The 17,330-nt window shown below is 34.9% G+C and overlaps 3 protein-coding genes across 6 annotated transcripts in view; 1 reads left to right on the top strand and 2 right to left on the bottom strand.

Moving 5' to 3' along the window:
• Positions 1–14,639, top strand: part of LOC105197600 — a 46,565-nt gene extending 31,926 nt beyond the window's left edge. The window contains exons 4-5 of one of the 3 annotated variants that reach the window (XM_039458994.1): positions 2,216–2,449; positions 14,309–14,639. In XM_039458994.1, coding sequence (XP_039314928.1) covers positions 2,216–2,449; positions 14,309–14,445 — 371 coding nt within the window. In that variant the 3' untranslated portion in view covers positions 14,446–14,639. Of the gene's footprint in view, positions 1–2,215; positions 2,450–2,635; positions 3,827–14,308 lie in introns of those variants that run through there. The other 2 variants (XM_011164060.3, XM_039458995.1) reach the window with 2 other exon arrangements.
• A 175-nt stretch (positions 14,640–14,814) lies between these two features.
• The window catches only part of LOC105198479 (alpha-mannosidase 2), a 94,089-nt gene continuing 91,573 nt past the window's right edge, over positions 14,815–17,330 (bottom strand). The window contains exons 7-8 of one of the 2 annotated variants that reach the window (XM_039458991.1): positions 15,684–15,806; positions 14,815–15,580 (exon numbers count right to left, since the gene is read on the bottom strand). In XM_039458991.1, the coding sequence (XP_039314925.1) occupies positions 15,545–15,580; positions 15,684–15,806 (159 nt within the window). In that variant the 3' untranslated portion in view covers positions 14,815–15,544. The other variant, XM_039458990.1, reaches the window with a different exon arrangement.
• On the bottom strand, positions 16,688–17,279 carry LOC120359804. The gene is made up of 2 exons (XM_039458996.1): positions 17,040–17,279; positions 16,688–16,973 (listed from the first exon to the last, which is right to left on the bottom strand). Exons 1-2 carry the CDS (start codon positions 17,241–17,243, stop codon positions 16,722–16,724), a joined length of 456 nt encoding a protein of 151 aa, XP_039314930.1. The 5' UTR covers positions 17,244–17,279; the 3' UTR covers positions 16,688–16,721.

Raw genomic sequence — 17,330 nt, 5'->3', positions numbered from 1 at the left:
GACTTGTCGGCGTTCGCGAAATTTAAGTAATGTCGATGGGTCACATGCCAATAGTTTGATGCTTTTGCGCGTTATAATCTAATACTCCAACGAGTCGATCCATTTGTAATTTTTACATATGTATGTAGGACGTGAACAGTTTCCACATGTCATTTTTGAGTGTGCAATTGAACTGCTCGACGACTGACGCTATCATTACGTCGAATAGTGATTTACAGTGCTTTTTTTTTTAAATTGCGTTGTAAAATTCCTTTTTCCGATTAATTTACAGGTTATTAGAGTATCTTCCATTGTCTCAAATTGTCTTTGCGACTGCGATAGGAATTTCATAAATAGTAGTATTTTTGAACATCTACAAAAATTGTGTACACATATACCGCTCTTGCCTTATAACTTAACAAGTACTTAACGAAAAGGTACTTAATTGTATTGTTTTGGAAAACTCTCAAGATGATTTACAAGAATGTGCAATAAAAATTAGGGGGAAAGCCCAGGTAACCTTTACGTGATCTTCAAGCAACTATTCAAGGTGAAACTAATGATACCATCTGAGGGGAGACATTAAAATGGGACATCTTGTATATATTATTAACCATAATACATTATTACATCTTAAATAGATAACATAATGTTAATAATTTAACCGTAATGGTCACATTTCCAAATAATAACCTAACATAACGGTCACATGGGGTCCAATGGAACTTTTTGCACAAAATCAGTCACCATTTGCCAGCTTTTTGATACTTCGTCGCAAAAATTTTACTGGACATACCTTGAGGTCTGTTCTTTATCAACCAATAATTTTTTTTTAAATTAGAACTTATCATAATGAAAAAATTCAAATAAAAAAACTGCAAAATTTGTTTTTTTTTACAAAAATATTTATAAAATTTTTAATTTTTGAGGTAATTTAATAAAAATTTAGGGGTGTATTTTCAAGATATATTAGGAGTATAAATTAGTTTGGTCCGTTTTCAAAAAATGGCTCTGGCTGTTATGAATGTGTCATCGTGACAACTGATTCCGGTAGTTTCAGAGAAGTTAGACATTTGTCACTAATAATCAGTACATGTCGCTTTGAGTTTTATACAAAATCCTTGTTTTTTACTGTGTTGAATGTCAACTTTTGTATTAACTAAGCAGCATTTGCGGGAGGTTTTAGTTTTCTGTTTTAATTGGAAGAAAAGCGCAACTGAAGCACATCGAATGCTGGGAGAAGTTTATGGTGACAATGCTCTAACTGATGAATGATGTAGGGAATGGTTTCGACGTTTCAAGAATGGTGATTTTAGCGTTGAAGACAAGCCTCGGTCTGGATAGCCCAAAAAATTCAAAGACAAAGAATTGGAGGCATTACTCGATGAAGATCCGAGTCAAACGCAGGAAGAGCTTGCAGAATCATTGGGAGTTACGCAACCAACAGTTTCCGTACGATTGAAGTCCATGGGAATGATTCTCAAGCAAGGCACGACATGACAAAGTTATTAAGCTACATGATAACGCTTGGCCTCATGTCGCAAAAGTCGTCAAAATTTATTTGAAAACGTTCAAGTAGGATATTTTATCGCACCCGCCGTATTCGCCGGTCATCGCTCCATCTGATTACTGGTTATTCCGACGGATGCAGCACGATTTGGCAGAACACCGGTTCACTTTTTTCGCAGAAAGAAATTGAAAATTGGCTCCTAACTTGGATCGCTTCAAAAGACGAAACATTTTTTCGAGATGGAATTCGAAAATTGCCTGAGAGGTGGGACAAAGTAGTAGCCAGTGATGGACAATACTTTGATTAATCTGTTCATTCAATTTGTTCTGAAAAAAAATGCATTTTTGATCACAAAAAAAACGGACCGAATTAATTCATACTCCCAATATTATACTTTTAGATAAGTTTAACATAATAAACAAATTTAAAAGAAAACTGCAAAATTTGACTTTTTTTACAAAAATATTCATAAAAATTTTAATCTAATTCAACAATTTAAGGGTGTATTCCCAAGATAGTATACTTTCAGATAAAAATTAGTTTCATAGAAGGTTGTCCGATTTTAAACGATCTGTGTACCTTTAAAGTTAGCGTGGAGTTCAAAAGACCCCGGGTGATCATTACAGATTAAAATGATGCTACTTATCTATTGTTGAAACGCTGCAATGAAATTATTATAATAATTGTACCATATGATAAAGATATATTTTCTATATTTATTTTCAGCGTTTTCCGATTATAACGAAAACAATGTTTTTAGAGCTAAAGTTTTACGTAGTTTAGAATTAAAGAAATACTCGAGCGTTGAGCAATGTACTGGAGAAAATGGAGGTATATTAGTGTATATGCACTCACCCTTAGATACAGAAAAAAACTACATTATATTTAATTGGACGATGAAATTTTTGGATCTGACGTGGCGGATTGAACATTTTTTTACAGTAAAATCTACAGACATAGGTAAGAAATTGTTCTTTGTTATTATTAAACAGAGAAACTGTTTAATATAACTGTTTAATATAACAGAAACTGTTTAATATAATGAATGACTTAGATTTATACACACATATTCGATTAACTTAATCGGTAATTAAAAAGAGATTCTGATCTAAAAGAATGTTTCATAATTTTTTTTCTTTTTTTAAGAAAAATTGTACAGCAAAGCAAAGTTTTGTGAGTACATATTTAATAATTTCCATACAACATACAAACATTAAATCAACATTTTAAAAGCCTTGTTAAATATTGATATAACATTTATTTAATAATTAAATCTCGTCAAAAAGACTAATGAGAGTCAGCACGGGTATAAGTGCGCAAATGTTTATTTCTTGTCAGCGAACAAACATTCCAAGGAAGATGCCACTGCGGATTTGGCAAACGCCGGTGACGCAGCGTCCTCCCGTTTTCTGTTGACTGACGAGGATGAGATTCTGTATATATTGCGCTGAAGATGACTCGAAATGAGTCGAAACGTCCGTAGTTATTGTAATTTGAAATTAACACGTTGATATTGTTCGCTGACAAGAAATAAACATTTGCGCACTTATACCCGCGCTGACTATTATTAGCCTTTTTGACAAGATTTAATTATTTGAAATTTCGAGTTCTTCATCAACTTCAATTTATTTAATATATGTACAATTTAAATTTTATATATATTAGAACCATATTATTTAAAAACAGCGTAAAAAAATGCAAATTTTGGCCGATTTTTAGCTAGCGCTATTCCCCTTACCTCACCAACTTACACGCAGTCCGAATGTCAATCAGCGTTTAGATTACGCGGGAAATAGTGCAGTAAGAGAAAACCTCCACATAACAAATATTGATCCAAGGTATATCCTGCGGATGTTTGAATCTGCTATTTATAGCCCTAAAATATTATAATTCAGATATCCTCATAATGTTTTTGGGTAATCAAATTTGATCCTGATGATATCCAATAAATGTCTTAAAATAACTTTTGGAACGTTTTAATTCTATGAGTCTCCAAAATCCGCATATTCTCCAATATTTGCATAAATATATTACTGCACTACATAATTTTAATGAGCAAAACAATAATTTTGTAACATTTTAAAAAACATTTTTTACAAAAATAATCGCAGGAATTTCTTCTCGGAAATTCCCAAGCGGCTACTCATCCAACTCGTAATCGCGGTGGACGATGCTTGACTTCTGCGATTGCTGCGAACCGATCCCTCGGGATGATCTGTGAACACTTTATATTAATACGTGTACATAACTGATAGATTAAGCGACTATATGTTATAGAAAAGATGAAATATGTATAATTAAAGCATATTATTTATATATAAATAAAACTAATTTTTTTACTGATTTTTACAAATACGGAATAGCATCTGGAATAACTTCTGTTATTTGTTTAAATAAAAATGTAACTAGAAAAATGTCAATATAATACAATAATTAAATTAAATATGAAAAAATTTTTATTAAAAAAATTTTTATTTAAAAAACGTTTAAAAATATTGTTTGCTTATTGGGATGTAGATCGAAGTTTTTTTATCCATGTATTTAAATAAGTATTGCACAGGGTGTACCAGTAGAATCCGAACAAATCCATTGTGAGTTTTCAGAATCATTTATTTTAATAAAAAGTAACAATCGTATGAAAAATATTTTTATATTTGGGTTAAGGCATCCCTAAAATACAATTTTATTCTATATATCCCCTCCCCCCCTCTACTTCGATGACTGTTTCAATTTTCTGCCGGAAGCGTGCGCAAAAACTTCACCATACTCGCGAACGATGCCTCAATAGCGGCTTTCAGCAACACAACGTTAAGATGTTGAGTCTTGTTGGAGTGTTGCTCAGTCACACACCACATGAAATAATCCAGCGAATAAAGTCCGGGCTGTTTGGCCTGCTAAAAGCAGGACTTTTAGCAGGCCAAAATTCCATATTCCGACACATGCTCATGTTTTTGAAGAGCCGATTCTGCACTAAGTGGCCGTCTAAGAACCTTCTTTGGACCCTTCGAAAGCCGCATGGCGATAAGTAATGTCGTAATTCGTCGATTTTGGGTAATCGAAGAACTTTATTATTTCGGTTACAGTACGTCCCGCGTGAAGATTTTCAACAAACACGGCTCTTCGCTTATATTCTGGACACTGCTTAACCAGCTCGGCCATGACAAAGTTATGTTTTTGTTTCTAATGGATGAGGCTTACTTGAATGCTATCTAGTTGCCGGCTTACAAGTTATTATATGGCGAAAATTTTTATTTGAAAATTGTCCGGATTCTACTGGTACACCCTGTATATGTGTTAAAAGATAAAAATGCATTTATATATTATAGTGAGAAAGAAATTTTTTCAGATAGGATATCTTAACGACTTTAATGACAATTACAAGTATCCTAAGGTAACCATATGGATGATTTAAATTTTAGATCAGAATAGGATCAATCCGATCAAAATAGGATATCCTAAGGAGATACATTGCTATGTGGAAAGCTTTAAATTAAAAATTAGCCAAAATGTGTATTTTTTGTCGACGTACATTAACAGCGTCAGACGATTTTATTATATTTCTACAATTATAAGAAGTACTGCTATACTTACTCTCTGTACGCGGTTTTAAAAAGTTACTTCTCTTTTCCGAAATATATTTTTTTTTTCTTCCGCAGTACATTCATGAATCTAACATGACATATTTGCAATTGTATATATTCGCATGAAAATATACTAATGAGAAACAAAAATTCTTTCAAAACCGACATGCAACAGGTTAAATGAGATAAGGTTAGGTTAATATTGCAAATGGTATCCGAATTAGTAAAAGCTATTCCGATCAGTGGACTTCCTCTAAAGGCTATAATACATACTTTCCATAACAGTAACCATAAGATGTACCGTAAGAATTGGCTAATTACAACTAAGAATTTAAAAATAATGACTTTACATTTTTAACAATTCTCGACGGTGATTGGTTAATTCTTACAGTATGTCTTATGGTTACTGTTACGAAAAGTGTGTTATAGCCTTAACCCTTTGGTACATGAAACGGATCCATTTCTGAATGCACTTGAGTCCCCTCTCCTCTTACTTCATGATGCACATACGTGCACAGCAGGAATGAGCATTATTGAATAATTTTTTATTTAAATAATAAAAAATTGATGAATAAAAATTTATTTGTTATTCGGCTTCTTGTAAATAATGAATAAAAATTTATTTATTATTCGGTTTTTTGTAAATGATGAATAAAAATTTTTTTAGTATTTAGCCTCTTATAAATAATGAATAAAAATTTATTCATTATTCATCTACTTGTGAATGATCAATAAAAATTTATTTGTTATTCGGCCTCTTATAAATGATGAATAAAAATTTATTTGTTATTTAGCCTCGTAAATAATAAATAAAAATTTATTCGTTATTCAACCACTTGTGAATGACGAATAAAAATTTATTCGCTTAGTAACTGGGACCAATTTTACTTTTTGAGCCTCTATAGTTTTATCAAACGGAAGAGTAGAAGCTTCCACGATTCTTGGCGTGGATTGGTTAATGTCTTCATCTAATTCTGGCATCGAGGGTTTTTCAGCTCCAAAAGTCTCCTGTACCTCTTCCGGTGGAGGCAGAGGTCTCAGGCGCAGACCCGGAAATGGAGGGGTCGAAGTCCCCCGGAGCATACTCCCGTATCAATTTACGGAAAAATCGTCGCTCTCCAGCATACGCACGATGTGCCTTCTTTCGGCCCATATTTGTTTGAAGAGATATATAATTAATTTTAGGAGTTTTGCCACGAGAATACGAGAGAGAATTTGAATAACGTGTGACTTACTGGTCTTTCCAAAACTTATGAATTTTAAATAAGACAGAGAGAGAAGGTTGTTTAGTCGCGCAAGAGATCTATAAATTTTAGTAAGTTAATTATTAGTAAAGCAGAAGAAAAGAGAAAAAGAGAGAAAAATATATATATTGAGAGACGAATCCGCTGGATCGGAGACGACGTCCACCCGAATGCCTTTTTAGGAGGGTACAAATTTATTTTTTTGGTGAAGAGCCACTCGTTTAGAAAGTGAGTGCGTTGAAGAGTCGCGTTCGCGAGTCTTCTTTGGCGTCAGGATAAATGAGAGATATAGAATAACGAGTGAGGTAGAAGGAGAAAGAAAGGAAACTTGCGTTTGCGAATCTTCTTTGACGGGGCTGGAGAAGGAGAGAGAAAGGAGACGTCGAAGAGTCGCGCTTGCGAATTTTTTTCGACGCCAGGATCAGAGAGAGAGAGAGAGAGTAACAAGTAACGCCACATTCTAGCGTATGCTTGGTATTGTTCAATCTTTTGAGACTCTAATAGGAGAGAGGATGGTAGAAAAGGAAAACACACCCGACCGGGGCCATCTCCGAAAACCAATGTCTTCGCCTAGGATAAGACCCATCCGTCGGTGAGATTGTACCTGAAAGTCTGCGTTTGACAGTCGCCGGTCAGCGAGTCTTGTCGACCAACAAGACAAATCTGTGCTTAGGAGCTCCGATTTTGCTCCTTATATAGGCAAAGGATATGGGTAAGAGATGTCGCGAGACGCAGGTTTGCGGAAAATTTGGAGCAATAGTTTTTCTGAACGCGCAGAGAAGTCTGCTCCACGACCGCACAGCTCGCATCCATAGTTCACGCGAGGTGCTTATAGACGCTCTCTCGGGAATCGCGAGTCACGGGGGTATCGCGTACTACGTTTCGACGCGAATTTCTATGCTTAGAAAATTAATATAAATTATGTTTTGTGAAAGATTTTAATTTAACGTACATGCTACGGTGAAAGATCATGTACTGAAGCGTTACGTAATGTCAGAAGTTAGCATTTTATTGTTGCTACGGCAGGAAACTAATTTTTAACAGAAGGAATTTTCTAGAAATTTTTATGAGCTTTAATTTTGGAGTTAGCGTAGCTTGAAGTGTACAGGATAGCGCCATCTACACGCTATTGTTTTATGTTTGAAAAGTTAAAGTTTTATTCACTTTTATAAGATTAAATTTTATACTTATCCAAAATCTTTTAGCATTTTTAATGGTCACAATTTTAAAGTTATTTTAATCTGAGACGCATAGTGCGGTAGCAACACATCCGCGAAAGAAATGCGCTTTAATAATTATCATTTTACCGTTTTTAATATTTTTAATTATATTAAAAGATAAATAAAATTTCAATGCGCGAAGTTTCATGGTTTTAGAGGAGATCGCGGGCCGAGGAGTCGGCGCGTGCAATGTTCATAGAGCGTTTGTAGACGCTTACGGTGGTTACACGCCGAGGGGATGTCGCGCACGATGTTGCGAAGCGATTGCGGATGTAAAAGCCGTATTGAAACTTATTGAGATTGAAGGATAGCGAATTATGATTTTAATGTGGCGTTTATTTAATTAGTCGGAGGGTGTTTCCGAATTTGATTCATTATTTCCAAACTGTTTAATACGGATAGCGAGAAAAAATGAAAAAATTTTATCCGTCAGACGTAACAATCCAATAATTTTTTTTCTAAATTAGAATTTAACGTAATGAAAAAGTTCAAAATAAATAAAAAATTGCAAAATTTGACTTTTTTACAAAAATATTTATAAAATTTATAATTTTTAAGATAATTCAACAAAAATTTAAAGGTATATTTTCAAGATAGTATACTTTCAGATAAAAATTGGTTTCATACAAAGTTGTTTGATTTTGAGTGGTTTGTGCACTCTTAAAGTTAGCACAGGATCCAAAAGACACCTGGTGACCATTACGGGATAATAATAAATTCAGTTATTTTGTTTATTTCGTTATTCAAAGAGAATTGAATAAGAAAATAAATTTTTGTTTCTTATTCAAGATGTATCGAATAAAGGATAAGTGCTTATTTATTATTCAAGAATGATTAAATAATGTTTACATTTTTATTCGATATTTTTAAGTAGCTGAATAATGATTAAATTTTTATTTATTATTTGTAACAACTTGTGTTTGTCTGAACACAGACGAGCACAGGGAAGCCGGAGCTTGAAGAGAGGTTGCCGGATTAATTAATTCTGAAATCGGAAATGCGTGTATAAATGAAAATTTATTAGAAACGAAAATGATTTGGTAATACAGTACAAAGAAGAGAACATGAAGACGCGGTATTTACAGTGTAGCTATAGCTATTTACAGAGTTTTATCCGAAATGGATCGCGGCCGATGAGTGTGAACGGTGCGGTATCGCTGTCACAGTCGCACGCGTTCGTTTATAGTGTGTAAGCTTCCGAGATGTTTACGCTCGCGGTGACGATGTTTCGGGGTCCGTGGTGCGTGCGGGTTGGGACGTCGCATAGACGGCACGCCGGTGCGCTTCTTAGAATCCTGTCTCGCGACCCGCGACAGGTGCCACGCGGAATTCTCTTAGTAGGGAATTCGATGATGCGATGACGACGGCTGCTTCGAGATCTCTCGATGGAGGCAGAGATCTCTCTACCCTCTAGGTGACAGTCGTCGTCCCGAACTCTGGTGTCGGAGTGAGAATACCCAGTGCCAAGATCTCTCGGCCATGACGGAGCTCGCTCCACTGCGGTAACTGGTCTCTCTTGTATGCAGGACGGAAAGCGGCGGAATCGTCAAGATCTCTCAATGGTGACAGAGCTCACTCTATCACGCAGATTCCTCGGACACTTGGGAAGAAAGCGGGATTGGAAATCGTCGAGATCTACGGTGGCAGAGCTCGCTCTATCGCACGGATTTCCCTATTCTGGCTCGGAGGCTGGATCAGGAAAGAGTCCTCCTCTCTGCGAGATTGTCCCCTTTATATACTCCGATCTCGGAGAGTCGAAGATGCTCGGGTGGAGTTCGATACTCCTCGGAATACAGCATTCCTGCTGCTTTGAGATCGGTTTGGTGTTGCGTTCTCGCTCGCACGTATACCTCTCTGTTGGGCGGTTTAGAGCACGTGCGTGTGGAGTTCGTGTGATAACGGCGCGTTTGCTAGCCGCTTAAACGCGCGGCTGTGTAACGTTTATCAGCGCATAGCGCGTGTTTGCCTGCCAAGCGGGTGCTCGACCGGACAGAGGGGCGGTTTGCAGCCCCAGAAGAGAACGATGCGAGTGCGCATCGTTATAATTTATAAGAAACCGAATAACGAATAAATTTTTATTTATTTACAAGAGTCCGAATAACGAATAGATTTTTATTCATTATTCACAAGTGACTGAATAACGAATAAATTTTTATTTATTATTTACGAAGGGTTGAATAACGAATAAATTTTTATTCATCATTTATAAGAGGCTGAATAACAAATAAATTTTTATTCATCATTTACAAGTGGCTGAATAACGAATAAATTTTTATTCATTATTTAAGAGAGGCCGAATAACGAATAAATTTTTGTTCAGCATTTACAAGTAGCTGAATAACGAATAAATTTTTATTCATTATTTACAAGAGGCTGAATAACGAATAAATTTTTCAAATGAAACAAGAAGAGCTTTAATTCGACGATTATTACTGTAACAAAATACTTAGTAAAAATTTGTGATATTTGCCTAAAAAAGATATTAAAATGTAAAAAAAAGGCTAAGTATATTTTTTTATAATATATTAACGTAACAAAATTATTAGCAAAAATTCGTGAAATTTGCCTAAAAAAACATTAAAAATGTAAAAAAAAGCGTTAAGTATATTTTTTAATAAAAAACCAAACTAAACCAAATCAAAATTGCAATGAATAAAACCAAATATAATACCATCAAAAAGAAGTGAAATCAAAAATATTGCAAGTATATTTATTACCGATGAGGTGGGAGTCTTTTGACCACGTTGCGATTGACCAGCAGCCACATACAGTGTTAAACAGTGGAAAAACTCTAGGCACCGCTCGCTCTAGATGACTGTGATCAATCGCAACGTAGTCTAACGGGAAACTCCCGTACCAATGAGCAGCAAATTATGTGACAGATAAAATCAAAGATGGGCAAAATCTCTAGCAGCAGCATACTTAACGCGCTTGCTTTTTTTTATATAACTAATATCGTTAAAGTTATCTTTTATAACGATTTAGTAATAACGTTTTACGACAAGTAATTTTTTACTACAATAATAATAATTATAAAATAACGATAATCTTTACTAAGATTATTAATGCAAAAAATGTCATATAAAATTCATTTAAATGCACTAGCAAACTTATTAAATATTCAAATTAAAAATGCATTGTAAGCCTAAAATTTATTTAACAAAATCTTTTTGAAATATTATGTTTATACTTGTAATAAAATTTATTTTATAAAAGAAGAAATTTTATAGTAAGCAAATTGTTCACACATTGCTTTTTCATGCTTTATTCAATAAAATCTATATTATTTAAACTTTGTATTCAATATGAAATTTTGTATTTTGTATAAAGTAATATAATCTACTTAAAAAATAGAAATGTTATGTCAAATAATAACTTCTATTGTAACTATAATAAAGTTTAGGAATGAATGTTTTTTCAATTTAGACATAAAATGATGGTCGTTCTATTTTCTTTGTTATTTTAGGAGTAACAATAGTAAAATGAGCTGTGTGTGTATGTGTGCGTATATGTTGACTTACATCACACGCATGTGCACATACATATTAATTTAAAATATAACTTAAAATATACACTTTAATCATTATTTACAAGACTCGTTAAATAATGATTAAATCAATTTTCAATACTGACAGTAATTGGAATATAGTCCATAGTTCTGATAATAACATAAATATTTAGCAAAATTATTCCAAATTCCGGTAAAAATGATGCTATAAAATACAATATGCTAAAAAATTATTAGAAAAATTATTAGGTTAGTTTAACATAAAAATAAGCTTGTTGAATGTACAGAATAGTTTAGTTTGAATTTTTATAATATTTCTTATTACATTTAATCGTCAAATAATGTAATTTTAAAATCTCGTGATTTACCAGAGCATTACAAAAAATAATAAAACAGTACTTGTTAATTTCTAAATAATTATTATTGTTATAAAAAATTATAACGTTATTACTAAATCGTTATAAAAGATAACTTTAACGGTATTAGTTATATAAAAAAAACGGGCACGTTAAGTATGTTGCTGCTAGAGATTTTGCCCATCTTTGATTTTATCTGTCACATAATTTGCTGCTCATTGGTACGGGAGTTTCCCGTTAGACTACGTTGCGATTGATCACAGTCATCTAGAGCGAGCGGTGCCTAGAGTTTTTCCACTGTTTAACACTGTATGTGGCTGCTGGTCAATCGCAACGTGGTCAAAAGACTCCCACCTCATCGGTAATAAATATACTTGCAATATTTTTGATTTCACTTCTTTTTGATGGTATTATATTTGGTTTTATTCATTGCAATTTTGATTTGGTTTAGTTTGGTTTTTTATTAAAAAATATACTTAACGCTTTTTTTTACATTTTTAATGTTTTTTTAAGCGGATCTATTTAATGGTGTAAACTAGGCCACTGAAATCCTAGTATTAAACTTTAACGGTTCTGGCATAAGTTAATAGTTATTGCCTTTTTTTACATGAGAAAATCCTTGCCTGCATAAAGTTGGTTTATAATAGCCGTAACTGTTAACTTAGGCCGGTGCCGTAAAATTTGGAAGACAGGAAACCTGTACTACCTGTACTGTTTATGATGGCTGACAGTAATCTGTTATTTTTGACCATAACCTTAAAGTTGACTTAACTTTATTTTTACCGGCCTACGGCCAGGAAAAAGAAGTCAAATTCATAAGGTGACAATATATGAAGAGCGGAAATACTACTAAAGTTTAATTATCTTGTCTTTCCACACACACTGCAATTTTGAATCCATATTTATTGTGCAATTTAAATTTATATTAAAACTTGTAGGGCAGATGTTATTGCGACCGTACCGGCTATTATAAACTGCCCCTTTGCAGATTACGGTAACGGCTTTATGCCTACCGGATTACGGTAAGGGCAATTATAAACCAACGTTAAACCAGTCTCTATATTCTCTCTCCTGAAGACCCTCTTCTTCCTTCTACAGTTCACTTCATTTTGCACTTTATCACAAGATGGCAGTGTCTTGCCTTTGGTTGCCCATGTCAAATACAGAGCTTTCATTTCTCATAGAGAATATCTCTATGTTCGGTGGTGTAATAGCGGTCATAGAGGTCAATATATACAGGTTTCATTTTAAAAAACAGACCTTGATAATTTTTCAACGAAACTTTTTTAGCAAAAATGTTTTAGACAAAAGTTGTACGGTTTCGAGGAGACGTAAGATGGTGTCATTAATTTGACCTTGAATAGTTGCTTGAAGGTCACTTTCAATTTTTTAAATGAAACTGTCTACTTTTTATTGCATATTCTTGTAGCTTATCTCAAGATCTTTTTAAAACACATAAATAAATGTTTTTTTGTTAAGTATTTTTTGAGTTGCAAGACTTGAAAGTTACAGTACCGCCGGCTGGTTTTACCTTGGATCATCTTCCAATCTTTCTTCGAATACAAAAGAGGTATAAATCCGACTAGGCAACCTCCACGTGGTACACTTCGAGTGATGCTAATACCAGAGATACTGTAACTTTCAAGTCTTGTAACTTGAAAAATGCTTAACAAAAAAACATTTATTTTTAGTGTTTTGGAAAGTCTCGAAATAAGCTACAAGAATATCCAATAAAAAGTTAGGGTTTTTATTTAAGAAATTGAAAGTAACCTTCAAACAACTATTCAAGATCAAATTAATGACACGATCGTATGTCCCCCTCGAAACCATACAACTTTTGTCTGAAACATTTTTGTTAAAAATGCTTCATTAAAGAATTATTGGGGGGTCCGTTTTTTAAATTGGGGGGGTCCGTTTTTTAAAATGGGATATCCTATATAAATTCGACGTTAACAAAATATTCACACTTTAACAATCAACATTGCTGTCTTGACAATGTTCTTTTAATATTTTGTGCTAGATGTAAAAATGTAACTTAACATTTTCAATAGTTTTTCTTTACGAAACTTAAGTTTAATTTCCCGTAGTCGCGTCGTTCTGTTGCCAGGATGCAACGGCTATGCCGAGTGTGCTTGGCGGAGGCAAAGACGCTTTACCCCGCTGTTCTTTAGCTATTGCGTCAGAATCGGATCGGTAAGCGGAGGCCGGTTAGGCAAGTCGGGGATGCCCGCGGGCTCTTTGGGTCATCTCGGAGCCAGCATTTCCGCCGTTTGAGATCAGTTTCGGAAAGTAAGCGGAATTAAACGAGCATGCTGGTCGGGCGTGTGAAGCACGTTAGCCGGCGTGTCAATTTGCTCCAGTGCGCGGATGCGTTCGGTTCTCGCGTACGCGCGTTTGAAATAAATTATTGACGTGAAACGCCTGCTCCTCGCCTAGCGCATGAGCGACCGGGCGTTTCTGGACGTTGGTCGGTCCGTGGGGGGAGGGGGGGGCAAAAGGTGGTTTGTTACACGCCTTTTTATTAATAAAAATAAAAGGATTGTGTCTTTTATTGTATCTTCTTATTATTTATTAATTCATGAATTTCTAGTAATTAAATACAATACAGATATGTTTGCTCAAATATGAACGTTGAATTTAATTCCTTTCTTTCAACAATGATCTAAATATATGTATTGTCACCACTACTTATTGTCATTGTACAACATTTTGATTGTTTACAGCTATTTTTACACATAAATTTTTTAAATAAATGCACTGAATTATAAAATAATATGGCTTTAAATGTTGAAAAAAAATATGTATGTAAAACTATTCTTTTATTTAGTTTTTTTATTTAAAATTGCTAGTTTTTTCGGTTATTTTCATAAAAATATGCATTTTCTAAATTATACCATTTATTGATTTTAGGATTGGAATTTGCCGAAGAAAATCGTTCTTTATTAAAAGAATTTTGTAAGATTGATTTAACAAAGGACAATCTTATGGAACTTTGGGAAAAATTGTGTCTCGCTGTTGATGCTTATCATATCAATAAAAATGTTTGACTGCGTATGTGTGTGTGTTTGTAATAAATAATACAACTTGAAAGACAATGATTTTATGCAAAAAATAAAATTTTTTTCATGACATTTTGTTTTTAAGAGAATCTATTGTGAAAGTTTCAAACGACTGTATTCGACAATATGTAATGTATTTCGCTACAAGCTATGTTGTTTGTAAATAAACATGATCAATATTATGATTATTTTATAATGTAACTACCTTATATGACCGAATATCTACAGTTTATTTGTTTCCACTACACCCACGGCAAACAGAAACCTGAGAGTAGATACGCTTCGAATTTAGATGGAGCCTAGTCAATATCCATTTTTCGCGTCGGTAATGTCCACCTTTTCGTGGTTGTTATATCGGTGATATGCGTTAGATAAAGATGAACAATAAAATCTATTGTGATTCATCATTTCGTGATTCTTATAGCATCGCTGTAAGGAAAACATGGATATTACCAACACAAAAAAATGGACATTGACTATGTAGTTTAATGTTCATTTTTGGGGGAAACATAGAGGCGTTTCGAAATAAGGTTTCACCTAAACTCGAAGCTTGTCTACTCTCGGGTTCCTCTCTGCCCAGTAATTAATCCAGAAGAAGTGTTACGGCTATCCCTCGAGCAAAGTTAGGCACACACAGAGTTTCCTAAACTCCTCAGGTCAATTGGTGATTCATAGTTATGCTGTTAGCAACGCTGATTCAACAGCTCGATGCTGGCGCGTACACGGACACAAATACAAGTACTTTATACATGCATATAGGTGTTTCTATCTTACTAACCGCGAACCCCGACAAAGCGCCCGAACGGGAAGGATCAAATGATTAAACCACATGATTTAAAAAAAGCAAGGATTAATCGACATAATTTAGTACGTGGATAAACAAGGATGTGGAAAATAGATATTGGAAAATTAGGAAACTTCTTTGAGGTACTTAATTAGGAATTTGGCTCTGTCTCTATATAACGGCCAATAAAAAATAGCGTGATTAATGTCTTCATAACTCTCCCCACAACGACAGTATTTGTTCTGAACGATATTTTTCCTATGAAGACTATATGCTAGATTATAGTAATCGCTCCTGATGCGATTAATGACGACTATTTCCTCGCGTTTGAGGTACTTTCTGTAAAATCAGGGCTTTTTATTATATTTCATATACAGGCATCCATATATGTTTCCCTTAGTTTTAACGGCGTCTTCGAGGTAAGCACGGAACAACCTATCACCTGTTTTCGCAGTTTCAGCATGTAGATCCGTGTGTGGAGTTTTAAAAGGTATCTTAGTTCCTGTGCGTGCAGCTTCCTTGACTGCCTGATCAGCCTCTTTGTTTCCTTGTATGCTCTTATGTGCTGGAATCCAAATTGCAGTTATTTGCAAATTTTTTCCCTGAGCTTGATAGGAAATATGTTTAATTTTCGCTAGAATATGATGTGAACAGTTAGTGATGCAATTGCTTAAAGCATGCAAAATGCTGAGGGAGTCGGTGAATATGATCGCTTTCTTTCATTCCCTCTCAGAAATAAGCTTCATCGCTTGAAAAAGCGCCCAGAAGATAAAGGTGCCTTTATCTTCTGGGCAATTTATGTTTGATCTTTAAGTTTATAAAAGGCACGCATACGCTCGAACCAACAGTATTGCCCTCATTCATAACCGATCCGTCGGTGAAAATCTATATGCAGTCTTGATACTTTTCATTAACTAGCTCTTGCAGAAATGTCAGAAAAACCGAGAGCGTCTTCCTATTAGGGATGTCGAGTTGAACATCTACATTCGGTACATGCAGGCAGGCCTGATATTCGACGTCCGAACATGTAGCAGACTGATGTATGTATTTACACTTGCCCTCCAGCATCAGAAAGTACTTAAAAAGTGGGAACCCGGTTAAGACCCCGTCGCGCTCAAACGATCCCACAAGCACAGCAGCATCCTTTAAATGTACGAGTGATGAGTACACTAAACCGCTGGGGTTGTTATATACCTTATACAGGTATTTACGAGTCAGCATGGAGAACCTAACCTTCAAAATAGGTTTGCGAGACTCGGCAAGAAAAATATTGATTGGAGTGGATACTCTATACCCGTATTGCTTTGTTTTGTAATCGTTGAAGTTTCTGAAAAAGTGCACTACTCTTAGCAAAGGTAAAGACCTACGAGCTGTATTCACTTCTGAAAAAGGTACGATAAAGCGTCATGAGAAGCTGAGGGTACGCTCCTCACGACGTTCCTGCAAGAGAGACAATAACGTCTATAATCTTTTTACCTTTTTAACAAAGAAAGCGGAGATGCTCCCGACCAGATAAAGTCCTGTCCAGCATAATTCCCAGGAATCTAACCTTTTCTGCTATAGGAACTATTTCCCCGTGCAACGGCATTGGCGGGATAGCTGAAACCTTTCGGCGTTTTTCTAAAATCATCATTTGAGATTTTGCAGGAGCCACATTCAAGTCCTTCGAAAAGAGATAACTTTGAATGCCACAGAGAGCGGCCTGAATTTTATCCCGAGTTATGCGAGCGTTCTGAAAAGAAGCCAGATATAGCGTAATATCGTCCGCATATTGTATAACGCAGACATTTCCATTCACCGTAGAACCAATGTCTCGCAGGTATATATGAAAAAGCAGCGACTCAAAGCAGATCCTTGGGGGGGGGGGGTGTTCTTGCGGGCAAGAAGCAGGCCAGTCAGATTGCCTTGCTTGACAAAAAAATTCTTTCAAAAACAAGATTGGCAATAAATTTGCGAGTCCTAGCTGGAATGCCGATGTGACGAATTTCCTGCAACAACACATTGGGATTCACATTGTCAAATGCCCCCTCCATATCTATAAGAGCAGCAACTTCACCTCTAAGAAAGCATTTGTAAATGTAACTGAAAA

The sequence above is a fragment of the Solenopsis invicta genome, chromosome 16, assembly GCF_016802725.1.
Source record: "Solenopsis invicta isolate M01_SB chromosome 16, UNIL_Sinv_3.0, whole genome shotgun sequence".
Classification (NCBI taxonomy): Eukaryota; Metazoa; Arthropoda; class Insecta; order Hymenoptera; family Formicidae; genus Solenopsis; species Solenopsis invicta.
This window is presented reverse-complemented; position numbering and strand designations above follow the sequence as displayed.